General features: G+C 41.8%; 1 protein-coding gene across 6 annotated transcripts in view; it reads right to left on the bottom strand.

The window, feature by feature from the left end:
* samd4a (sterile alpha motif domain containing 4A) overlaps nt 1–26,677 on the bottom strand; it is a 213,899-nt gene that overhangs the window by 50,104 nt on the left and 137,118 nt on the right. For all 6 annotated transcript variants that reach the window (XR_010975696.1, XM_068039169.1, XM_068039173.1 and 3 more), the window contains one exon: nt 21,284–21,393. Coding sequence is in view for 5 of the 6 variants with exons in the window: in XM_068039169.1 (XP_067895270.1) it covers nt 21,284–21,393 (110 nt within the window). In the remaining variant the exon portion in view is untranslated. The remainder of the gene's footprint in view (nt 1–21,283; nt 21,394–26,677) is intronic.

The following is a 26,677-nucleotide window of genomic DNA, read 5'->3' as shown; positions in this document are numbered from 1 at the left end:
ATGAGTTTTTAAGGTTCTCTGGTTTCCTTGCTTTTGGCCTTAAAAAGTTACTCTCACCTAGTTAGCTATAGCTTTTAGTTCCTCAACATTTACTGGATTCAATGCACCTCAAGATAATTTCCTGATTTACAAATGCTTTGGCATCGAACATGGCCATGTCTTAAATTTATCACAGTAAAAGTAAGAGAAAACCTGATTTACTTTTTCTTTTACAATTTTAGCGATCAATTCAACTCCCGTGTCCAATTCACTTGTTTAATCTAATGTTTCAGATCCCGGATGAGCCCCAATCTGCAACCAACAGGTGAGAGATGATGGGGATGATTCCCCCTTTTTCACTTTGACAGACTGACCTTTTTTTTTTAAAAAAGGTGTTCTCTTTAAACCAGAGTGCTTTAATCAGCAAGAGCAGACAACTGACAGGTTTTTGCGCAAGCATAAAAGAAAGATAAATGTTTATTATACAACACCTGAAATATATGCAACACCACCCACAATCACACTCAGATTTTATTTATTTTTATTTATTTTATTTTTATTTAGAGATACAGCACTGAAACAGGCCCTTTGGCCCACCGAGACTGTGCCGACCATCAACCACCCATTTATACTAATCCCATATTCCTACCACATCCCCACCTTCCCTAACACCTACCTATACTAGGGGCAATTTATAATGACCAATTTACCTATCAACCTGCAAGTCTTTGGCTCTGGGAGGAAACCGAAGTACCCGGCGAAAACCCACGTGGTCACAGGGAGAACTTGCAAACTCCGCACAGGCAGTACCCAGAATTGAACCCGGGTCGCTGGAGCTGTGAGGCTGCTGTGCTAACCACTGTGCCGCACACACTTAAGAAAAGGTAGAGATTATAAAGATTATAAAGATAACATGCGTTAAGTCTGATGATTTTAAAGAGTTCTCTGTTAAACTTGCTTTATCCTGAAGTAAAGACTTGAAACGGTGCGGGCCTGTAATCTTTTCCCTTGTTCACCTAAGAAACACTTGAGGGGTTCAGGAAGACTGATGCGCTGTTAGACTGTTCTTGTTATATTCCAGCCAAAAAAGTCAATAGTGAAGTCCTGGTACAAGTTCTTACGTAGAGATTTCAAGGCCAACTCCAGTCGTTGCCTACATGTAGTTCAAAACCAGTAATCTTTAGGCATAGATGAATTTCCTTTGTCTGCCCAGAATATACCTTTATTTAAGCTCATCAGAAACCTAGTTGGCCATGTGACCATAGTTTCTCTTTCCATAGTCCTCATAAATGGTTTCTGATGGTGAGGCATTGTTCAACAATGTTGGGGTGTCATTCATCTTTATCTCACCTTGAAAGAGTAGGGTTTTTCACACCCATTCTTTGGAATTTGAGTTTGGAGTCAAAAATATGCAAGAGTATTGTTAATCCAATCAGTTGGAGAGAAGCAGCCATCACCACGGAAAGGGTTGGTTTCATTTTAATGATTTCTCAAGGTTGTGTCCAGAAAGGTGGTTTGTATTTTAATGACTTCTCCAAGATTTGTCCAGTAGTTCAGGGCTCTTGTAGTTGTGTGTATTGGCAGGAAAGGAAAGCTCACCTGACCTCTTACTCCATTTTGTTTAGAAGAAAAAAAAAGTGTCCATTTCAGGTTTACTTCACAAGCTCATTTTTTAGTTCATAAGTTCAGATTGCGTGGACATGACACATCAAAGCACTTATTGTCTTGAACAGTCAATAGTTATGCTTCGTGAAGGCAAACTAACTACTCCATTACTTTGCAGGTAGTGCCGAGAGAAATCTTTTAAACCTTTTGAGGCCACTTGTGTAGAATGATCCTTTACTTTGCCTGGTGTTGCAATTGTCAGATGCACAAGCAAATCTATCCTATTTGCCAGTAAATCACAAGATGCTCTTGAAATAACTGCATATTTTAAGTAAACCAACAAAGGAACTGCTAGACTGTTTAATGTCCTAGGTACAGTTCCTATAGGAAGACAAAGACGCCACAAAACAAAATGCTACCTTTTCTCTCGACAAGAGGTTCCAAAACTGGGGTGGTGGAGGGCACAGCAAGGTCACCAGGGGAGGACAGTCCTGAAGAGCAAAGTGACGCTTCACTTGACTGCTCCCAATCCGACTTCATCTAACCCACACCACATTCCCAGTGTGCGCTCTCTAATCTATGCCCACAGCCCAGCCAGCGCCATCTTGGAATATGATCCATCGCAGTTCAAACAGAATCAACTTAATCAGTACAGAAAATTCTGGATAAGATGATGTTCGCAGAAATTCCTGCTTGTTACATCTATGTTGTGCATTTTACTTTAAATATAAAGCTGAATCAGTAAGCAGATTCATGGCTCAAGAGTTTTAACCTGCCTAGTTTTTAGTTCAATCCATGGAAAGCTTACTGAAAGCTAGTATTTTAAAATAACTTTTATATTTTGTGTGTTATTGGCATGACAGACCAGATTTTAGTTGATACCTTGAAACAGCTGGACAATAGCTATGGTTGTACACAAAGGGCTACAGTATTTTTGAGAAGAAACAATTTTTTTTATACAAAGTACATGCCATTAAATTTAAACTTAATTTATATTTGGTGGGTGTTTAAACAGCCTGGATTTTCTGATTGGTGTTATTTTAACACTGATACTTTATGCTAGTGTAAAAATAAGTGTGTCAGGCTGACATTTCATCAGGATTCATTTTAAAACGTTATTCCAAGCAACAGCAATCAATGATTTTTGTTCTGTCCCATCACTTAAAATGTTTAACATCGTGATCTTAAATGCCAAGTCAACAGCTTGATTTTGAATTGGGGTCCTGATGGTGAGTTCTTTCCTGATACAATTGTTGGCAAAACTTCACAAGAACTGTGGAAGATCCAAATGAAGTGTTCCATGTCCGCAACATCGGAGTTCCAAAACACTAAGTGGAAGGTGATCTGATATTACATTACATACAATTAACTTGTCAGAAACAGGCCATTTGGTGCAACGGGCCCATGCTGGTGTTTATGCTCCACACCAGCCAGTTTCCTTTTTGCAGCGGCGACAGGGAGAGCGAGGTGGCAGCTGGTTTCTTTTTGCAGCGGCGACAGGAGAGCGAGGTGGCAGCTGGGTAAGTAAGTCCTATATATTTGGGCAGCGGCTGAACCCGAGACACTACACCTGTAGTGTCTCCCACTCGCCCTCCTCCTCTAACCAAAAAAAAAAGGACTCGGTGGTGTGTAGATAAGGTAAGGCTTTTTCTATTTCTTTTTTTTTTCGTGCGATTGGTAAAAACTTTTCATTCCTTTTTCATTTATCTAAGTTAAGACTAAGTTAAGCTTAAGATTAAAAATGGCAGGAGATCTCAGACTCGTGTTATGCTCCTCTTGCTCAATGTGGGAGCTCAGGGACACGGCTGATGTCCCTGACTCCTTCACGTGCTGCAAGTGTGTCCAGCTGCAGCTCTTGTCAGACCGCATGACGGCTCTGGAGCTGCAGATGGACTCACTTTGGAGCATTCGTGATGCTGGGGATGTCGTGGATAGCACGCTTAGCGAATTGGTCACACCGCAGATTAGGATTGCTGAGGGAGAAAGGAAATAGGTGACCAAAAGGCAGAGAAAGAGCAGGAAGGCAGCGCAGGTGTCCCCTGCGGTCACCTCCCTCCAAAACAGGTATACCGTTTTGGATACTGTTGAGGGAGATGGCTCACCAGGGGAAGGCAGCAGTAGCCAGGTTCATGGCACCGTGGCTGGCTCTGCTGTTCAGAAGGGCGGGAAAAAAAAAAACAAAGAGTGGAAGGGCTATAGTCATAGGGGATTCGATTGTAAGGGGAGTAGACAGGCGGTTCTGTGGTCGAAAACGAGACTCCCGAATGGTAAGTTGCCTCCCAGGTGCACGGGTCAGGGATGTCTCAGATCGGCTGCAGAACATTCTGAAGGGGGAGGGTGAACAGCCAGTTGTCGTTGTGCACATAGGCACCAATGATATAGGTAAAAAATGGGATGAGGTCCTACAAGCAGAGTTTAGGGAGTTAGGAGCCAAGTTAAAAAGTAGGACCTCAGAGGTAGTAATCTCAGGATTGCTACCAGTGCCACGTGCTAGTCAGAGTAGAAACGAAAGAATAGTCAGGATGAATGCGTGGCTTGAGAGATGGTGCAGGAGGGAGGGGTTCAGATTTTTGGGACATTGGGACCGGTTCTGGGGGAGATGGGACTATTACAAATTGGATGGTCTACACCTGGGCCGGACTGGAACCAATGTCCTTGGGGGTGCTTTTGCTAACGCTGTTGGGGAGGGTTTAAACTAATGTGGCAGGGGGATGGGAACCAAATGAGGAGGTCAGTGGACAGTGAGGAGGTAGTAACTAAAGCCTGTAAGGAACTAGATAATGAACTCAGCGTGACTAAGAGGAAGAGTAGGCAGGGAGCAGATGATGAACGCAAAGGGACTGGTGGTCTGAGGTGCATTTGTTTTAATGCAAGTAGTGTAGTAGGTAAGGCAGATGAACTTAGGGCTTGGATTAGTACCTGGGAGAATGATGTTATTGCTATTACTGAGACTTGGTTGAGGGAAGGGCACGATTGGCAACTAAATATCCCAGGATATCGATGCTTCAGGCGGGATAGAGAGGGAGGTAAAAGGGGTGGAGGAGTTGCATTACTGGTCAAAGAGGATATCACAGCTGTGCTGAAGGAAGGCACTATGGAGGACTCGAGCAGTGAGGCAATATGGGCAGAACTCAGAAATAGGAAGGGTGCGGTAACAATGTTGGTGCTGTACTACAGGCCTCCCAACAGCGAGCGTGAGATAGAGGTACAAATATGTAAACAGATTATGGAAAGATGTAGGAGCAACAGGGTGGTGGTGATAGGAGATTTTAATTTTCCCAACATTGACTGGGATTCACTTAGTGTCAGAGGTCTAGATGGAGCAGAATTTGTAAGGAGCATCCAGGAATGTTTTCTAGAGCAGTATGTAAATAGTCCAACTCGGGAAGGGGCCATACTGGACCTGGTGTTGGGGAATGAGCCCGGCCAGGTGGTTGAAGTTTCAGTAGGGGATTACTTTGGGAATAGTGATCACAATTCCGTAAGTTTTAGAATACTCATGGACAAAGACGAGAGTGGTCCTAAAGGAAGAGTGCTAAATTGGGGGAAGGCCAACTATACCAAAATTCGGCAGGAGCTGGGGAATGTAGATTGGGAGCAGCTGTTTGAAGATAAATCCACATTTGATATGTGGGAGGCTTTTAAAGAGAGGTTGATTAGCGTGCAGGAGAGACATGTTCCTGTGAAAATGAGGGATAGAAATGGCAAGATTAGGGAACCATGGATGACAGGTGAAATTGTGAAACTAGCTAAGAGGAAAAAGGAAGCATACATAAGGTCTAGGCGGCTGAAAAAAGACGAAGCTTTGGAAGAATATCGGGATTGTAGGCGCAATCTGAAACGAGGAATTAAGAGGGCTAAAAGGGGTCATGAAATATCTTTAGCAAACAGGGTTAAGGAAAATCCCAAAGCCTTTTATTCATATATAAGGAGCAAGAGGGTAACTAGAGAAAGGATTGGCCCACTCAAGGACAAAGGAGGAAAATTATGCGTGGAGTCAGAGAAAATGGGAGAGATTCTAAACGAGTACTTTGCATGGTATTCACCGAGGAGAGGGACATGACGGATGTTGAGGTTAGGCATAGATGTTTGATTACTCTAGGTCAAGTCGGCGTAAGGAGGGAGGAAGTGTTGGGTATTCTAAAAGGCATTAAGGTGGACAAGTCCCCAGGTCCGGATGGGATCTATCCCAGGTTTCTGAGGGAAGCGAGAGAGGAAATAGCTGGGGCCTTAACAGATATCTTTGCAGCATCCTTAAACACGGGTGAGGTCCCGGAGGACTGGAGAATTGCTAATGTTGTCCCCTTGTTTAAGAAGGGTAGCAGGGATAATCCAGGTAATTATAGACCGGTGAGCCTGACGTCAGTGGTAGGGAAGCTGCTGGAGAAGATACTGAGGGATAGGATCTATTCCCATTTGGAAGAAAATGGGCTTATCAGTGATAGGCAACATGGTTTGTGCAGGGAAGGTCATGTCTTACCAACTTAATAGAATTCTTTGAGGAAGTGACAAAGTTGATTGATGAGGGAAGGGCTGTAGATGTCATATACATGGACTTCAGTAAGGCGTTTGATAAGGTTCCCCCATGGTAGGTTGATGGAGAAAGTGAAGTCGCATGGAGTCCAGGGTGTACTAGCTAGATGGATAAAGAACTGGCTGGGCAACAGGAGACAGAGAATAGCAATGGAAGGGAGTTTCTCAAAATGGAGACGTGTGACCAGTGGTGTTCCACAGGGATCCATGCTGGGACCACTGTTTGTGATATACATAAATGATTTGGAGGAAAGTAAAGGTGGTCTGATTAGCAAGTTTGCAGACGACACTAAGATTGGTGGAGTAGCAGATAGTGAAGGGGACTGTCAGAGAATACAGCAGAATATAGATAGATTGGAGAGTTGGGCAGAGAAATGGCAGATGGAGTTCAATCCGGGCAAATGCGAGGTGATGCATTTTGGAAGATCCAATTCAAGAGTGAACTATACAATAAATGGAAAAGTCCTGGGGAAAATTGATGTACAGAGAGATTTGGGTGTTCAGGTCCATTGTTCCCTGAAGGTGGCAACGCAGGTCAATAGAGTGGTCAAGAAGGCATACGGCATGCTTTCCTTCATCGGACGGGGTATTGAGTACAAGAGTTGGCAGGTCATGTTACAGTTGTATAAGACTTTGGTTCGGCCACATTTGGAATACTGCGTGCAGTTCTGGTCGCCACATTACCAAAAGGATGTAGATGCTTTGGAGAGGGTGCAGAGGAGGTTCACCAGGATGTTGCCTGGTATGGAGGGCGCTAGTTATGAAGAGAGGTTGAGTAGATTAGGATTATTTTCATTACAAAGACAGAGGTTGAGGGGGGACCTGATTGCGGTGTACAAAATCATGAGGTATATAGACAGGGTGGATAGCAAGAAGCTTTTTCCCCCCAGAGTGGGGGATTCAATTACTAGGGGTCACGAGTTCAAAGTGAGAGGGGAAAAGTTTAGGGGGAATATGCGTGGAAAGTTCTTTACGCAGAGGGTGGTGGGTGCCTGGAACGCGTTGCCAGCGGAGGTGGTAGACGCGGGCACGATAGCGTCTTTTAAGATGTATCTAGACAGATACATGAATGGGCAGGAAGCAAAGAGATACAGACCCTTAGAAAATAGGTTTAGATAGAGGATCTGGATCGGCGCAGGCTTGGAGGGCCGAAGGGCCTGTTCCTGTGCTGTAATTTTCTTTGTTCTTTGTTCCCAACTCTACTTCATCTAACAATATCTGCATATCCTTTTATTCCTTTCCCCTCATGCACTTATCTAGCTTCTTTTTAAATGCATCTATGATATGTTAAAATCAACAATTCCTGTGATTGACTGGTATTCTTTATTTCAGTTTTCTCTTTTATATATCCAGATCTTCTATCCACCTTTTCAAACTTGTCCTCATTTTGTGCCTTATTTTCTTTAATTTCTATGTTCTTCTCTTTCTGCTGTGCAACCTTTACATTTTCTTTTGATGGGACAACTGCTGATTTTGGTCATTTTTTCAGCTTATGCTGTACAACTCAGTTCCCTTTCACAGTTTTGAATAAAATTTAATCCATTCTTCCAAGGAATTCATACAAAATCTAAAAGATGGCTTATAATATTGTCATGGAGCTGAGCTGAAAATTAGGAAGGGTCAGAATGTACAAGACTTTCTGCTGAAGACAACATTACCGAGACTTGATTCTTATTTTAACCATTTCTACAACCCTTTGCAGCACAATACAATCACAAGGTTAAAATAGAAAAATTCTAGGGGAAATGTTAACAGGATAGAAGAAAATGGGTGAAAACTTCTGGATGGATGTAAACCAAAGAAAAACACAAAAGCTTAGCTGGTAAGGTTTTACTGGCTATTTGGTAGACATAATTGATCAGCTCAATGAACTTAACTTTTCTCTATAAGGGTAAGAAATATAATATCTTCATTATGCATGAAAACTAGTAAAAAAGTTATTTGGCAAAGCTCGGTATGTCCTACAATCATTATGGGCTGTGAAATGTCAGCCCTAAACAATAATAAAAGAGGGAGAAAACAGAGTGGAAACTAGCAAGAAATATAAAAACAGACAGCAAGAGCTTCTACAAGTACATAAAAGGGAAGTGAACAGCTAAAGTAAACATTGGTCCCTTGAGAGGGGAGACTGGGGAATTAATAATGGGAAACAAGGAAATGGCTGAGACTTTGAACAAACATTTTGTATGTGTCTTCATGGTAGAAGATACTAAAAGCATCCCAATAATAATAGTCAAAGGGCAGAAAGGAGGAACTTAAAACAATCACTGGAGAAAAAGTACTAGGCTCACTTAGGGCTCTAAAGGCTGACAAGACACATCCTAACATCTTTAAAAGAAGTGGCTGCAGAGATGGTGGCAACTAGCAGGGTGCCACAGAGATCAGTACTGGGGCCTGAACTATTTACAAACTATATTAATTACCTGGATGAAGGGATCAAGTGTACGTAGCCAAATTTGTTGACAAAGAAATGTGGAAAAGCAAGTTGTGAGCAGGACACAAAGTTTGCAAAGGGATATAGATATTTTAAGTGAGTGGGCAAAAATTTGGCAGATGGTGTATCATGTGGGTAAAATGGGAAATTATCCTCTCTGATGGGAAGAATAGAAAAGCAAAATATTATTTAAACAGAAAGACTACAGAATGCTATGGTACAGGGATCCAGGTGTCCTGGTATATGAAACACAAAGTTAGCATATAGGTACAGCAGAGAATTAGAAAGGCAAATGGAATGTTGGCCTTTATTGCATGGGGGATGGAGTATAAAGGTAGGAAAGTCTTGCTACAACTATACAGGGCACTGGTGAGACCACACCTAGAGTACTGCATTTCGGTCATGTTATTTAAGGAGGAGTATACTTGCATTGGACACAGTTCAGAAAAGGTTCACAGATTGATTACCAGGATGAAGAGGCTGTCTTTATGAGGAAAGGTTGTGCAGGTTGGGCCTACACTCATTGGAGTTTAGAAGAATGAGGTATGAGGTGATCTTATTGAAGGATAAGATTTTGAGGGGGCTTGACAGAGTACAGACGATGTTTTCCCCTTGTGGGTGAATCTCAGGGGCATAGTTTCAGAATAAGGGGTCACCCATTTTAAACAGAGAGGAGGAGGAATCTCTTCTGAGGGTTGTGAATCTTTGGAATTCTGTACCCCAGAGGACAGTGGTGGCTGAGCTATTGAATATATTCAAAGTAAAGGCTGACAGATTTTTGAGCTATGGGGGGTGTCAAGGGTTATGGGGAACAGGCAGGAAAGTGGAGCTGAGGCCAAGATCAGATCAGCCATGATCTTATTGAATGGTGGAGCTGGCTCGAGGAGCCATGTGGCCTACTCCTGCTCCTATTTATGTTCCTGCAGAAGGTAAAGATGTAACTGTGCAGCATTGGTCTCAGTTTTTACAAAATTCAGCATATTTTCCCCCAAATAGGCTAATGAATTGCAGGATTTCATCAGAGTTTAAAATCCATTTTCAGAGGACTTTGTAGTAAAGGCCAAAATTGTCCTAAGTCTAAAAGAGAATTTGATCAAAGTTGGTGGTGACTGGGCTGAGATAATTTTCACATCATGCCTTTTGAAAGAGTTGTCAAAATACTTATCCCCTTCACCTCAACACATTTTGTGTGACGTTCATTTTTCTTTGCTTATTTACATCAAACACTAATATAAAAGCAGCTAAAACTCTCCAAAATCAAACAGAGGCTCCATCATTTGCACACGAGCATCAAATCAGCTCATTCTACACACTGAGAAAGTTAAGCCATCAAGTTTTTGTTCAAGTTTATCCAATAATATAATACTGGTACAGTATTATTAATGTTGCTTTCCGATCTAAACAACATTAACTGAGAAAATAAAATACTCCTGTTCTATGCAAAAATACTATTAGAAAGAGGGGGATCATAAGAAGATTTGAGAACCCCTTCTCAGGACAGAAATCAGTGGCAAAACAATAATAACATTTAGGCACCCTAATGCTATAAAAGGGAAATAACATTTCAAAACAAACTGAAACAAAGATTAATACTTGGAACGGGCCAATCCTGAAACATTCAAACACAATTGGATGGGTGAACAAAGCGTGAAGTTCACTTCGTGCACAGTAAGAGCAAGAAATGTGTGAAAGTACTTGAAGCAAGGATGTTAAGGACACATTAAGTTATGGATTAAAACAGGCCAAGCTTGAGACAGAGAAGGACAAAGTTCAGATCCCAGACAGGCTTAACCTTTCATTGCCTCTCCCTATACCCAGAAAGCACCAATAGATTTTCTGCCACCTTCCAGTGTTGTAAGCTACAAGGCTGCTTTGTTGATTCTTAATATTGATGACAAACCTAAAGACAAAATCTGAAATAAAGAACCAATACCGCCCAAAATTGCAGGGATCATCCAGATATTAGGGCAATTTGTTTCAATTTAGCATTGTAAATATGTCTGAATTATCTCAATCCAGTACAAGAAAATCTTGCATTAACAATGGCTCTCAAAAGTCGAGCTGTCAAACGGAGACTGTAAGGGGAGTTGGTGGGCCCCTCGAATTACTGCAAGCAGGCGAATGTCCAGCCCAAGTAGATCAAAGAACTAAGTGCTCCTTCCTCACTGAAGTAATTACTGCCATTCTCTCTGAACAGATCGTAAGCATGTTCCTTGAAAATAGAAGAGTGAAAATAGAATACAAGACAAATTGTTACTCTAAAGGAGACTGAAAATCTGTATCCCTGCAGGTGAAATCTCAGCAGTTTGATCTAAACTGCCATGAAATCGCCAGGTAATCCCAACTTTTAAGAGCCACCTCATTGTCTTGAGGTGGACTCGTACATATATAACACACTTAAGGTTTTACTTGCCATATTCAACACATTTGCAAGTGTTAAACCTAAAATATAGTCATGTTCTGGTAGCAAAGCCAAATGCACACTGCATTCAGGGAGGAAGAATAAGTCCTTCCTTGCTTGCAGTAGCATTGTTGGCCAGAATTACTGACTGAAAAACCTAAGTATCTATAGCTCAAGGTCAATTTGCCTAAAAGGTAGCTGCTTCAATGGTAAAAGGGAAGATGGTTGTGGAGCTTACAGTGACAGTCTGTATAACACATGTGCTTAAGTCCATCAGTTTAAGGTGATAGCTGCTTTCTGGTTCATTTCAGTTTCCTAGGCCAACAATTAAAGGTTTGGGATTACTGTACAAAGCAGTTTAGTTGCAAAAGCTTCATAAAATGTTTTACATCCACTCAGAAGATAGTTACGGTCATAAACAGTATCTGCAAATCGTATTATCACCTCCTTCTGAGATGTTGGCTTATTCAAGATGCATGCTCATGCAACGATCCAAAGGAGACTACAATGAAGATTGCGTGCTCTTCATTTGATAATCTTATCCAAATATGGATTGATTGGAGGTCTGCAGCTGCTTGGCGCACTCCTGAACACAATTTGATTAATATGTAGTTTGATTAACACCTCAAACTTTACCTTTTAGATGTAGTTGACCTTCAGATTGGGTATTGGACAGAAATCTCTTGTCCTTGGAGGCTACGAAGCAGAACCCTAAATGGAAACTTCTTTAGTGTTACGACCAGGTAAGAAAGGGGTCTAGGGGTTCCCTCTCAGCCTTCACTTGGTCTTACCATAACAGGGTTTAATTTTAAACATAGTGTTTTTAGTTTCCCCTTGGTGAATCCTTGTTCACTGCTTTCCAATTGTAAGGCAAAGAAACCAAACAGGTTTTCTTAGGTTTAAAGGAGAAAGGTTGAACTATATTAAACTTAAATAAAATCAAGAAATGCTGGAAATACTCAGCAGATCTGGCAGCATCTGTGGAGAGAGAAGTAGAGTTAACATTTCAGGCAAGTGACCCTTCATCAGAACTGAATTGTGAGTTCTGATGAAGAGTCACTGACCTGAAACGTTACCTCTGCTTCTCTCTCTCTCCACAGATGCTGCCAGACCTGCTCAGTATTTCCAGCATCTACAGTATTTTGCTTTTATTAAACTTAAACTAATTCAGTTAATGCCTATGGATCTGTGACGCACCCACACTAGCATGCATAAACACACATGCAGACAGAGACAGAAAAGAGTAAAAGAAATAAAGTGTACAAGTTTGAGGCAATATCTGAAGTTGGTTTTGGTTACTGTTCTTGGAGTTCGCTGTAGAGTCCTTGATTGTAGGTAGATCTTGCATTTCCAGAAGGCACTGATATGATGCCACACAGAAGATCATTGCACAAGATAGGAGCTCACAGTATTGGGGGTAATGTATCAGCATGGATCGAGGATTGGTTAACTAACAGAAGACAGAGTTGGGATTAATGGGTCTTTTTCGGTTGAAAAGATTTAACTAGTGGAATGCCACAAGGATCAGTCCTAGGGCCTCAATTATTTACTATCTATAATTAATGTCTTGGAGGAGGGGACAGAGTGTATTATATCCAAATTTGCTGATGATACAAAAATTGGTGGGAGGGCATGTTGTGATGAGGACATAAGGAATCTGCAAGGGGATATAGATAGGCGGCGTCAGTGGAAAAAAACCTGGCAGATGGAGTTTAATGTAGGAAAGTGTGAGGTCATGCACTTTGGTAGGAAGAATCAAAAGGCACACTATTATTTAAATGGAGAGACACTCCAAAAAAGTGCAGCATAGAGGGATCTGGGTGCTCTTGTGCATGAAACACAAAAAAGTTAGCATGCAGGTGCAGCAAGTAATTAAGTCGGCAAATGGAATTTTGGCCTTTATTGCTAGCAGGTTGGAGTTTAAAAATAGGGAAATCTTGTTACAACTATACAGGGTGTTGGTGAGGCTGCACCGAGTACAGTGTATAGTTTTGGTCCCCGTATTTATGGAAGGATATACTGACATTGGAGGCAGTTCAAAAGGAATTCACTAGGCGGATTCCTGGGATGAAGGGGTTGTCTCATCAAGACTGGCTAAACAGGTTAGACCTTTATTCATTAGAGTTTAGAAGAATGAGGGGTGATCTTATTGAAACGTACAAGAGGGGGCTTGACAAGGTAGATGTTGAGAAGATATTTGCACTAGTGGGAGAATCTCGAACTAGGGGACACAGTTACAGAATAAGGGGACACTTAAAACTGAGATGCGAAGGAATTTCTTCTGAGGGTAGTAAATGTCTGGAATTCTCCACCCCAGAGAGTTATGGAGGCTATATCACTGAAAGTATTTAAAGAGGTATACAAGATAGATATTTGAAATATTGGGGAGTTGAGAGCTATGAGGAGCTGGCACAAAAGAGGAGTTGAGGTCTGGGGCAGATCAGCCATGATCTTATTGAATAGCGGGGCAGGCGTGAGGGGCCGAATGGCCTACTTCTGCTCCTATTTCTTATGTTCTTATGTTTCGTTGGGGCTCAGTATTCTTCTTAAACTTTGTTCGATGTGGGAGACTTTTATCTCGAGGTCCATTTCTTCAGTCGATTTGGATTCCGTGAGAAAGAGAGGGAGCAGACAGGAGAGGCTGTGGTGAGCCAGCCAGGAGAGGAGCAGGAGCAAACAGTCTCTCTCTCTCTCAAACTGCCTGTACAATTCAAAAAAAAAACTCAGGTTAGTCATGTGACTAGCTGGTTTAACCACATCGGTTTGTGGATTCCGCCATCTTAGCAATCATCCTGGAATGTGAGCTTCCTCACCTTCAATGTCTGGTGATCAAAGTCCATTGTGGGTTGAATGTGTCAGGGAATGGTCCTTTGTCTCCACAAGCACAATCTGTTAGTACGTAAATGTTTTTTCCAGCCATGGCTGATGTGTTTAACAAGTCATTTCCTTGCTCCAGCGACAATTTAAAATCAATGTTCATATGACAAAATGAATATGCCTCATTCTTGGCAGGTGGGGGTCTGCATGACAACAGTCAGAAATGAAAATGCACTTGCATATCTCAAAGGGAAAAAACAACTCAAAGGCTTTGACTCCTTCTTAGGAACAAAAGATTTTGAATGAGAAAGATAACATTGGGCAGAGACAAAGGTATAACTGGGGAAAAGATTGAAAGCAGCCAAACTCCAAGGCTTGACAAAAAACAAAAGCACAGACCCTATTGTCTATAGCCCTCTTTCCTCCTGATCTGAAAAAAACCTCAAAATGTTTCATGTACGATGAATAGTGTTACAACCAGGTGAGAAAGAGGTCTAGGGGTTCCCTTTCAGCCTTTGCCTGGTCTTACTGTAACAGGATTATGTTTAATAAACAGTGTTTTGAGCTCCCCCTTGGGTGAATCCTTGTTCACCACTTTCCAATTATAAGGCACAGTGGCACAGTGGTTAGCACCGCAGCCTCACAGCTCCAGCGCCCCGGTTCAATTCTGGGTACTGCCTGTGTGAAGTTTGCAAGTTCTCCCTGTGTCTGTGTGGGTTTCCTCCGGGTGCTCCGGTTTCCTCCCACATGCCAAAGACTTGCGGGTTGATAGGTAAATTGGCCATTATAAATTGTCCCTAGTATAGGTAGGTGGTAGGGAAATATAAGGACAGGTGGGGCTGTGATAGGAATATGGAATTAGTGTAGGATTAGTATATAAATGGGTGGTTGATGGTCGGCACAGACTCGGTGGGCCGAAGGGCCTGTTTCAGTGCTGTATCTCTTTAAAAAAAAGGCAAAAAGAAATGAGCACAAACAGGCTTTCTTAGGTTTAAAGAAAAAAAAAAGTGAAATTTATTAAAACAAACTCTAATTCAGTTAATGCTTATGGCTACACGACGTGCCCAAGCTAGCATGCACACGCGATACACACATGCAAATAGGGACAGAAAAGAGAAGAAAAATAAAGTGAAAAAGTCTGAGGCAATGTCTGAAGGGGGGGTGGTGGGGTCAGTTACGGTGCTCTGGGCTCGCTGTAGAGTCCTTGATTGTAGGTAATCTTGATTTTCATTGGGGCCCGGTATTATTCTTAAACCTTGTTCACTGTAGGAGACTTTTCTCTTTTGAGGTTCATGTGTCTTCAATGGGTCTTCAGTTCAGAGAGAGATGTGAACAGACAGGAGAGGCTGCAGCAAGCCAGCCACGAGAGGTCTTTTCACTCCAGCAGCAAACAGCTTTGAGTTCAAATTCTCTGTGGCAAGTTCAAAAACAACTTCCAACAACCAGTCAGTCATGTGACTAAACTGGTCTGATCACATCTGTGCGTATTCAGCCATCTTAGCATTCACCTGGAATGCAAGCTCCTCCACCTTCAATGTCTGGTAATGAAAAGTCCATTGTGGATTGAATGAGTCAGGGTATGGTTTTTTGTCCCTTTTAAGCACTGTCTGTAAATATGCAAATGTATTTCCCGTCAAAGGTCTGTTTTTTTTAAATTTTTCTTTACTCGAGTAACAGTTTAAAAATCAATGTTCATGTGGCAAAATTAATGTGCCTCATTCTTTGCAGGTGGGGGCCTGCATGACAATAACTTTGAAGCACAAGCATTATGTAGACAAGGTCAGCACCTTTACCACACTGCAGCTCAACCAAACATAAATGATTCAAAACAGCTTACTGGTTTCATTGGTTGAGGGGGAAATGTTGGCCATGACACCAGGAGAACTCTGCTCTTCTATAAACAGTACCATGGAATCTTTAACACCAACCTGAACTATCAGAATAGACAAGACACTGGCTAAACATCTCATCTGAAAGACATCACTTCGAACAACACAGCGTTCCCGCAATACAGAACTGCATGTCAGCTTGGATTATCTGCTCAAATCTTGAAATCTGTTGTGAACCCCTGACTTTGACTCCAAAGGTGAAAAGACGACAAACTGGTCCCATTAGATATTCATTACAAAAACATTTGTATAACTGAGAAACAAACAAGCATGAAAACTTTCATAGAACTAAGGCCACAGGAAAATCAATTATGCCAAGTCAAATTATTTCCTGGTGTCAGTGATCACACTCTCACCTGTCAGTCAAAAGGTCATGCTCCACTCCAGAGATCTGAGCACATAATCTGACAATTTGTACAGTATTGAGAGAGACTTGCAGATAAGAGATTGAACAGAGTCTGCTCTCAGCAGCTGACAAAGAATTCCATGGCATTATTTGAACAGCAAGGTAGCTCCAAGTGTCCTGACCAATAGTAATCGCTCAACCAAAAAAAAAAAAAACTTGGTCACTTTTTCCCATTGCTGTTCATGGGGTCTGGCTGTTTGTAAACTGACTACCACATTTCCCTGTATTAGAACAGTGACTACACTTCAAAAGTATTACATTGGCTGTGAAGCACTTTAGAACATCCAGAGGTCATTAATGGCACTATATAAAATGCAGATTCACTCTTTCTTGAACAGACAAACAGATCCGTGATCGATTATCAGAATAAACACACAAATATAGTTACATCACAGAATTGTAACAGTGCAGGAGGCCGCCATAGGGACCATCGTGTCCACATTGGCTCTCAAACAGCAATTCCCTCAGTTCCATTCCTCTGCCTTCTCCCCATAACACTGCACATTCTTCCTTTTCATATAACTGTAATTCCCTTTTGAATACTTCAGTTGAACCTGCCTCTACCACATTCTCAGGCAGTGCATTCTAGACCTTGACCACTTGCTGCGTTAAAAAGTTTTTCCTCATGTCACTTTTGCTTCCCTTACCCATTACTTTATATCTGTGACCTCTTGTTTGCGATCCTCGAGTATCCAGACCCCTCATGGTTTTGAATACCTCTAACAAATCACCACCCAGCCTTCCCTTCAAGGAAAACAGTCCCAACTTCTCCAATCTATCTTCATAATTGAAATTCCTCATCCCTGGAACCATTCTCGTGAATCTTTTCTGTGCTCTCTCCAATGCCCTCACATCTTTCCCAGAACTGGACGCAATACCCCAGCTGAGGCCGAACTAGTGTCTTGTACAAGTTCAACATAACTTCCTTGCTCTTGTACTCTATGCCCTATTAATAAAGCCCAGGATACTGTATGCATTAACTGCTCTCTCAACTTGTCCTGCCACCTTCAATGACTTATGCACATATACACCAAGGTCTCTCTGCTCCAGCGCCCCCTTTAGAATTGTGCCCTTCATTTTATATGGTCTCTCCACGTTCCTCCTAACAAAATGAATCACTTCACATTTCTCTGCATTGAAATTCATCTGCCACCTGTCTGCCCATTCCACCAACTTGTCTATGTCCTTTTGAAGTTCTACCCTATCCTTCTCAGTTCACAATGCTTCCAAATTTTGTATCATCTGCAAACTTTGAAATTGGCCCCTGTATACCAAGGTCTAGGTCATTATTATATCAGGAAAAGCAAGGATCCCAACACTGACCCCTGGGGAACTCCATTACAAACCTTCCTTCAGCCCGAAAAACATGCACTAACCACTACTCTTTGTTTGCTGTCACTCAGCCAATTCCGTATCCATGTTGCTACTGTCCCTTTTATGCCATGAGCTGCAAGTTTGCTGTGTGGCAATGTATCAAACGCCTTTTGTAAGCCCATGTACACCACATCAACTGCATTGCCCTCATCAATCCTCGGTTACCTCCTCAAAAAATTCCAGCAAGTTAGTGAAACATGATTTTCCCTTAAGAAATCCATGCTGGCTTTCCTTAATTAGCTCGCACTTGTCCATGTGCCTATTGATTTTATCCCGAATTATTTTTTCCAGAAGTTTTCCCACCACCGAAGTTAAACTGACTGGCCTGTAGTTGCTGGGTGTATCTTTACACCCCTTTTTTTGAACAAAGGTGTAACAATTGCAATTCTCTAGTCCTCTGGCACCACCCCTTAATCCAAGGAAGACTGAAAAATTATGGCCAGTGCCTCTGCGATCTCACTTGCCTCAGTATCCTTGGATGCATCTCATCCGGTCCTAGTGCTTAATCCACTAAGTACAGACAGTCTGTCTAATACTTCCTCATCAATTTTAAACCCTTCTAGTGTCTGACTTACCTCCTCTTTCAACATTACCAAGGAAGATGATGCAACCTAGGCAAAGACAGATGCAAAGTGTTCATTTAATACCTCAGCTAGGCCCTCTGCCTCCATGTGTAAATCCCCCTAATCAGCCCCACTCCTCCTTTTACCACCTTTTTACTATTTATATGCCTATAGAGAACTTTGGGATTCCCTGCCAGTCTCTTTTCATGCTCGCTCTTTGCTTCTCTTATTTGCTTTTTCACTTCCTCTCTGGACCTTCTCTATTCAGCCTGGTTTTCAATAGTATTTTCTACCTGGCATCAGTCATAAGCACACTTTTTCTTCTTTATCTTAATCTCCATCTCTTTTGTCATCCAGGGAGCTCTGGATTTGTTTGCCCTACTTTTCCCCTTCGAGGGAACATACCTTGACTGTGCCCGAACTCTCTTCTTTGAAGGTAACCCACTGCTCATCTACCAGTTTTCCTGCCAGCTTTTGACTCCAATTTATTTGCCCCAGCTCCATTCTTACCCCATTGAAATTGACCTTCCCACAGTTAATTATTCTTCCCGAGGATTGCTCTTTGTCCTTTTCCACAATCAGCCTAAACCTTATGATACAATAATCACTATCCCCTAAATGCTCTCCTACTGATAGTTAATCCACTTGGCCCACCTCATTCCCAAGAACCAGGTCTAGTAGTGCCTCCTTTCTTGTTGGACTAACATACTGTTGTAGAAAATTTTCCTGAACACACTTTAGGAACTCCTGCCCCTCACTACCCTTTACACGATTATCCCAGTCTATGTTTGGATAATTAAAGTCCCCCATTAAAACTACCCTTTAATTTTTGCATCTCTAATTTCCTTGCAAATTTGTTCCTCCACATCCTTCCCACTAGCTGGTGGCCTATAGACAACACCAAGCTATGTAACTGCACCTTTTTTGTTCCTTAGCTCCAGCCAAATTGATTCGGTCCTCGACCCCTCTGTGACATCCTTTTTCTCCAACACTGCAATGCTCTCCTTAAGCAATTCCACCATCCCTCCCCCTTTTTCCCTTTCTTATTTTTCCTGAACACCTTGTATCCAGGAATATATAAAACCCAGTCCTGTCCTTCTTTGAGCCAGGTCTCTGTTATAGCCACATATTTCCACTGGCAATCTGCCATACATGCACATTAACCCTGATTCAGACTATTACTTTCTCCCTTACTCTGACCCCACATAATAACTTACTATTCCCTACTCTAGTGCTATCTATCTCCCCCAGTATTCTGTGCACCTTGGTGCTCCTCTGATACTTGCTCCTGGTTCCCACACCCCTGACAAGTTACCAGGTTTGCTTCTCTCCAATCTGAGCTCCCTCTCAGGTTCCCATCCCCTGACAATTTAGTTTAAACCCTCCCCAACAGCACTAGAAAATCTCCGTGAGGATATTCATCCCAGTCCTGCCATGATGCAACCCGTCCATCTTGTACAAGTCCCACCTGCCCCAGAATCAGTCCCAATGTCTCAGATAATAGAAGCAAAATACTGCAGATGCTGGAAATTTGTAATAAAAATAGAAAATGCTGGAAATACTCAGCAGGTCATGCAGCATCTGTGGAGAAAGCAGAGTTAACGTTTCAGTCTGTGACCTTTCATCAGAACTGCTCTGATGAAAGGTCACAGACCTGAAACGGTGACTCTGCTTCTCTCTCCACAGATGCTGCCTGATCCAATGTCTCAGAAATCTGATACCCTCCCTCCTACACCAGCTCTCCAGCCACATGTTCAAATCGCTCAATTCTCCTACTCCTATGCTCATTTGCACGTGAGACTGGGAGTAATCCTGAGATTATTGCTTTTGAGGTCCTACTTTTTAATCTCCTCCCTAGTTCCCTAAAATCAGCTTTCAGGACCTCATTCCCCTTCTTACCTATGTCACTGAAACCAATGTGGACCACGACCTCTGGCTGTTCACCTTCCCCCAGAAGAATGTCCTGTAGCTGCTCTGTGACATCATTGACCCTGGCACTAGGGAGGCAACACATCATCCTGGAGTCACGTTTACTGCCACAGAAATGCCTGTCTGTTCCCCTAATGAGTCCCCCATCACTACTGCTCTTCCACTCTTCTTCCTCCCCTCCTGTGCGGCTGAGCCACCTGTGGTGCCACAAACTTGGCTCTGACTGCACTCGTCTGAGGAGCCTCACCAGTATCCAAAATGGAAAACCGATTAGCAAGTGAAATCATATCAGGGGACTCCTGCACTACCTGCTTGGTTCTCTTAGACTGCCTGGCAGTCACCCATTCCCTATCTGCCTGTATGCTCCTAACCTGCGGTGTGACCACCACCTGCCTCGCGAATGTACAACAATGACTTCAGCCGCCATTCAAGCTCCGAAACCTGGAGCTCAAGCTTCTACAGCCAGTGACACTTTCTGCAGATGTGTTTGTCTAGGACACATGGTGTCCATAACTTCCCACATGCTGCATGCAGCCCTCAGTGCAATGGCATCTCTGGAAATTCCAGAAGTCAACATCACGAGAAAAATGGATTTACTTAGCAAGAAGGCAAAAAAGGAAATTGAAAAGTATATTCCACTCGACCGTGCTGTCCTCCCATACCTTAACTTTACAGACTATTTATTGTAAGTAGAGTAGCTTAACAGTTACTCACCAATCAGCTCTTGCCACTGCACTGAAGCAAGAACCAAATACTGGAGGATTAAAAAAGTAGAAAAATGGAGCGCTTCCTTCCCCCTTCACCGAACTCGCCATTCACCAAACTCTAATCTCCACACTCAGTTTGCAATCTGCACACCATTTGCAGGCTGCACCCAGACCTCTATTTATATTTATTGAAGCTGAAACTGCAGCAACCAGATTTGACTAGTCAGCTACTTAACTAATCAGCTGCTTTGCAGTAGAGCCTGTTAATCCGTGCCCAAGACCAAGAAACTTGCTTTACTTTCTTAACCCTACTTTATCTAGAGGGTAAATCCCAGTTAAATGCTAACTGCAGACTAGACTTTTATAAAAAGACAGCACTTAAAATCCCCACTTACCAAACTCAGCTTGCAATCTGCACATGCAGCCACAACTGACTGAAAAAAGGACAACTTCTAAAAGGGTGATTTTTCTCCAAACAGCAAGGATATCACTTATACATAAGCACACACACAAATGAGGAAAGGTGGGGAAATGTGAAAATTATCCAAAAGTCAATTTCAATTTACAAACTGACTGAGCAAGTTCAATTGATAAAAACATTATCATTTAAGAACAATTCAGGCTAGTCAGGAGTTAATTAACATACCTGTGCTTCTAGCTGTACTTCTGTAAGTGCCATCATTTCTTCATATGTTAGCTGGGAGAATAGAGCTGCGTACTTATGCAGACGCAAACTTTTTAGCCAAGCTGGAACATCTGTAATTAAAATATTAACACCTTTACTAGAATTCAATAGCTGCATTTTTCAGTAATAATGTATTTATCACTATTATTAATGCTACAGTTTTCAAATCTTATAATTGAAAATTCTTAAAATATTGTAAGTAGTCAGTACCACCTTAACATTTAAGCACTAGGGCCACCAAATCCACTTTGCATACTAATTCACTGGCTAAATTACCTCAGAATTATCAGATCAGCAGCAGATTGTCCAGACCAGCTGTATAAATGCAGAACCAATATCAGTTGAGCTGACCCGACTCATCTGCTATGTCAAACACTTTCTAAATTTAGCACAGTTTTGGTGTACTTTTGCATAGTATGTTCCAATCTCTGCTCAGAGGAAAAAAAATTTAGTTGAACAGCCTTTCACAAAAGGCAAGGTGATGTCTTCCTGATAAACAGTTAATATGTATAAATTTCATGCCACACTTTGCAACATAGCGATGCCCAAGTACTGTAATAAAAACTGTTTTGAACGCCATTCATAGAATGCAAAATATTTTTGAACAATGCACGTTTATAAAATTCCATGTAAAAGGCAGGATAATTTTTTTATATAGCGATAATTTTATTATTCACATTTCTGGAAAACAGGCCATCAAATCTGGAGTACAACCCAGTGGAACATCTGCCTCCGAATCATATGGTCCCAGGTTTGGATCGTGGGACTCCACTTCAAATTAACCATGTCAGTTCTTGGCCAAGCCAAACCATACGTTGATAGTCTATGTTCAGGGGCTCAGGAGGTGAAAGAACACTCACATCTCACCCCTTTACAAGCACACTCCTGTATTTGGTGCATACAGCAACAGAGGCAGTGTCAAGTCAGAGATCACACCATACTGTTCTCGAGAGAGATTTCAGAAAGGTATCCAGTGGCTCTTACAGGGAAACAGAACACAAATAGATTTACAATTTTAAGAAAATATTGGCAATGAACCAACCAAAACTAATCCAAAAATAATTAGCTATTCAGAGAAATTTATACAATTCAGTAAATTTGCAAGTATTGTTTAGGTTCTGTATACCTAAATTTTCCTTTGTAAGTAAAAGCCAACTGTAAAATGCAAACCTCAGTTTTAAACCATAGCAATTTGTATTTATAGTTTACTTTTAATGTAATAAAATACCTACAGGCATTTCACAGGCGAGTTATAAATTAAAATGTGAAACCAGGCCACACAGGCAGATCACAAAAAGGTGGGTTTTGAGGAGTATCCTGAAAGAGGAAAGAAAGAGGTAGAGGGCCTTTTGCAGGGAGTTCTAGAGCATAGGACCTTGCAGCTGAAGGCACACATTTAATGGTGGAGGTGATTAAAAGCAAGGATGCTCTCAAGTGGCCAGAATTAGAAAAGCAGTTATCTGAGGCTTGTGCAGCTGGAGAAGCTTAGAGAGAGAGAGTCAGGGCAATCGGTGGGGGGGGCGGGGATTTGAAAACAAGGATGAGAATTTTAAAAAAGATGTTGCATTGCTGAAACCAGAGCTAATGTAGGTCCGTGGGCACAGGTCTGTTGGTGAACAGGACTTGGTCTAAGGACGGATACAGCAGAGTTTAGAATGACAAGTTTATGGAGGATAGAATATGGGAGGTCAGCCAGCAGAACATGAAATAGTCAAGTCCAAAGGCATGGATGAGGGTTTCAGCAGTAGGCATGCTGAGGTAAGGACAGAGTGTGGTGATATTATAGAGGTCTTAGTGATGGGCCAGTTACGTGGCCAGAAGCTCAACTCGAGGTGAAGTATGACACCAAGGTTGCAAACAGTAAAACAGAAAATGCAAGAGATACTCAGCAGTTCCAGCAGCATCTGTGGAGAGAGAAACAGAGTTAATGTTTAAGGTCTGTGACCTATCATCAAAACTGGGAAAAGTTAGAAATGCAATAGGTTCTGAGCAAGTGAAAGGGGGAGGGTGGGAAGAACAATAAAAAGGTCTGAGATAGGGTGGAGAGCAGGAGATTAAATGACAAATGGGTTCACGTTGCAAGACCAAAAGGAGTGGTAATGGGACAAGTAAAGAAACAAAAAGATGTGTCTAGAGCAGGAGGTGTGAAAGGTAGGATCCTGAATGATTTTTGCCCGTTTACTTCTGCAAACTTTCTGGTTCAGCCTCATAGTTGCTAGGGAGAGGGATGGAGTCAGTGGCCAGAGAACAGCACAGTGGTGCAGTGGTTAGCACCGCAGCCTCACAGCTCCAGCGACCCGGGTTCAATTCCGGGTCCTGCCTGTGTGGAGTTTGCAAGTTCTCCGTGTCTGCATGGGTTTCCTCCGGGTGCTCTGGTTTCCTCCCACATGCCAAAAAACTTGCAGGTTGATAGGTAAATTGGCCTTTATAAATTGCCCCCAGTATAGGTAGGTGGTAGGGAAATATAGGGACAGGTGGAGATGTGGTAGGAATATGGAATTAGTGTAGGATTAGTATAAAATGGGTGGTTGATGGTCGGCACAGACTCGGTGGGCCGAAGGGCCTGTTTCAGTGCTGTATCTCTAAATAAAAAATAAAAAAAAATAAATAAAAAAATAAACAGAGTTTGTAGCAGAGAACAAAGACAATGGCTTTGGTCTTCCCAATAATTAACTGGAGGAAATTTCACCTCACCCAGTACTGGATGCCGGACAAGCAGTCCGATAATTTCATGACAGTGGAGGAGTTGAGAGAGGTGGTATTGGAGGTAAAGCTGCATGTTGTCAGGGTACAAATAAAAACTGATAGTGTTTTCGGATGATGTTGCCAAGGGGAAACATGTAGGTGAGCAATAGGAATGAGCCAAATCCTTGGGGGACACAAGAGGCAATGGTGCAGGAGGGGGAAAAGAAGCCATTACAGGTGCTTCTCTGACTACAGGTTAGATAGATGAGAATGAAACCAGGTGAGTGCGGTCCCACTCAGCTGGACAACAATGGACAGGCATTGGAGGAGGATGGTGTGGTCAACTGTGTAATAGGCTGCAGACAGGTCGAGAAGGACAAGTTTATCTTTGTCACGGTCACACAGGATGCAAATGTATGGTAAAATTCCAAGTGTGCCACCACAAACATCAGACCCAACGTGGTATTGTGTATTCCAAGCTAACTGACAGGATAAAGAGACTAGTCCACTCATGAAAATTATCTGAAATTAACATTGTTTTAAGTCATAATAATCAGGATATTGTCAAGTTCCTTAATCCTTTTAAGAATGTCACTTTGTGGTTGTGGAAGAGCATTTGTTATTCAGTCTACTCTCTTAATTCAATGTTGCTTAAGTCAAAACATCTCCTGTTTTTTAAAATTGCTTAATATGAATTGATGAATAATTTGAATATTTTTACATGCCAACAGGAGTAAACTGTTAGTTGTACTTATCATCAGTATATGGATGAAATTTGAAAAAGAGTTTGGTTGCAGGAAACAAGTTGCTAGTTTTCCTGTGCATCTGGTGTTGTACATCATTCCCGGAGTCCTTGGTTGGGTAAGCAAATTACTACCATGGCTTGGTAACTTGGGTCAATTGGTAGGAAGCTTGCAAAAGTAAATTAGGATGACTAAGATTTTTTCTTGTCTAATCCTCTGTCCCAAATGAACTTCACAGGTGGAGAATTACATATTTGTAATTAAAGATGCACCAAAATATTTTGATATGCACAAATGGATGTTTATTATTTCTTACAGCAAAACTGATATTCTAGTAATTAACAGTCATTTTCACATTTTAAAACACCTTAGTTGATGCTAGGGATTCTCACTGAGATTTATCTGGCAATACTACTGTAAATGCTATTGAGGTCACGGATATTGGTGCAGCTTTCCACACATAAATCTTGGCAGATACTGCCAAAAGCATTAAGCAGCAGTTTGAGAAAACAGCTTATTTAACAAAGCAAAATCTGAAACTCAGACTCTCCTTCAAAATGCACAGAGGACTGTGTGCAGTGTACTGTCATGACAATCTGTAAACACAAAATGCATTTGTTTGCAGCAAACTCTCATCTGCAAAATGAATAGTTTCCGTATCATTTAGATATACTTGCCCATTCCTAGAGCATGACTGCAAATGTCAGAGTGGAGATGCGTGGGTGAGTTGCCAAGTTCCCCACATTAAAATATAATTTGGAAATTATACAGTATCTTGTGTGCTGCTAGTTTCTGGGTTTTTTTTTCAATACTGTTACACTAGTGCAGGATTTAAAAAAATATATTGTAGCCATGTTTAACAGAATCAAACACATTTTGTGGCTGTTCAAACTTGAAAGAGGTCTTGCTCGATTAAATGGGTGAGGGGACACTTCTTTCCAAAGGAACACTTCTCTATGTATTAATAGTTTGAGAAACAAATAAGTTAAATTTAATTAGTCTACACATCACTAATTTAAAAATTCCTTCTCTTGAATTTATATTATCTTCAGAAAATAAAAAAACTTTTGGCCTGGGGAATGCAATTTGAAGAGTTGGTCTCAAATTTCATTTTGATCGATGTCAATACTTCTCTTCCCTTTAACACACAAATGCATACATAAAAAAAAGTGTGGGGGACTCAAACTGTGACTTTGATCCAAAGTCGCCAACAATAATTCTGAATATGGACAACAGCAGGAGTCCACTTTTACAAACAGCTTATTTCTCAAGTATGTTGTACTTTAGAAACACCAGACAACTGTCCCAGTTTAGACAAGGGGTGACAACTAAAATAAAAGCACAATACTGCCGATGCCGGAAATCTGAAATAAAAACAGAAAGTGCTGTCAATACTCAGGTCAGGCAGCATCTGTGGAGAGAGAAGCAGAGTTAATGTTTCAGGTCTGTGACCTGATGAAAGATCACAGACCTGAAACGTTAACTCTGCTTCTCCCTCCACAGATGCTGCCTGACCTGTTGAGTATTTCTAGCACTTTCTGTTGACAACTAAAATGTTAACCTGCCCTTTCTCCTTAAAATTGCTGGTGGGCCTGCTGTGTACTTTCAGCATTCTTTTTCCAGATTTCCAGCATTTTGGATTACTTAAGCCACTGTCTTAGGAACATACTCTCAAGAGTAGGGTATTCAGCTTCTCGAGCCTGTCCCACCATTCATGGCTAGCCTATATCACAACTCCATCTGTTGCCTTGGTCCTATAACCCTCAAAGATTTTTTCTGAGGCAAGAATCATCAATCTCAGTTTTGCGCTTCCTGATATTACCCCTGAACAGGCTCTTTAAATTTTTAAGGTTATGGCACCATTGCCCTGGACTTCCTTCACCAGAGGAAATAGTTTCTATCTACATTATCAACTCCATTAATCACC

The sequence above is a fragment of the Heterodontus francisci genome, chromosome 9, assembly GCF_036365525.1.
Source record: "Heterodontus francisci isolate sHetFra1 chromosome 9, sHetFra1.hap1, whole genome shotgun sequence".
In the NCBI taxonomy this organism is placed as follows: domain Eukaryota; kingdom Metazoa; phylum Chordata; class Chondrichthyes; order Heterodontiformes; family Heterodontidae; genus Heterodontus; species Heterodontus francisci.
This window is presented reverse-complemented; position numbering and strand designations above follow the sequence as displayed.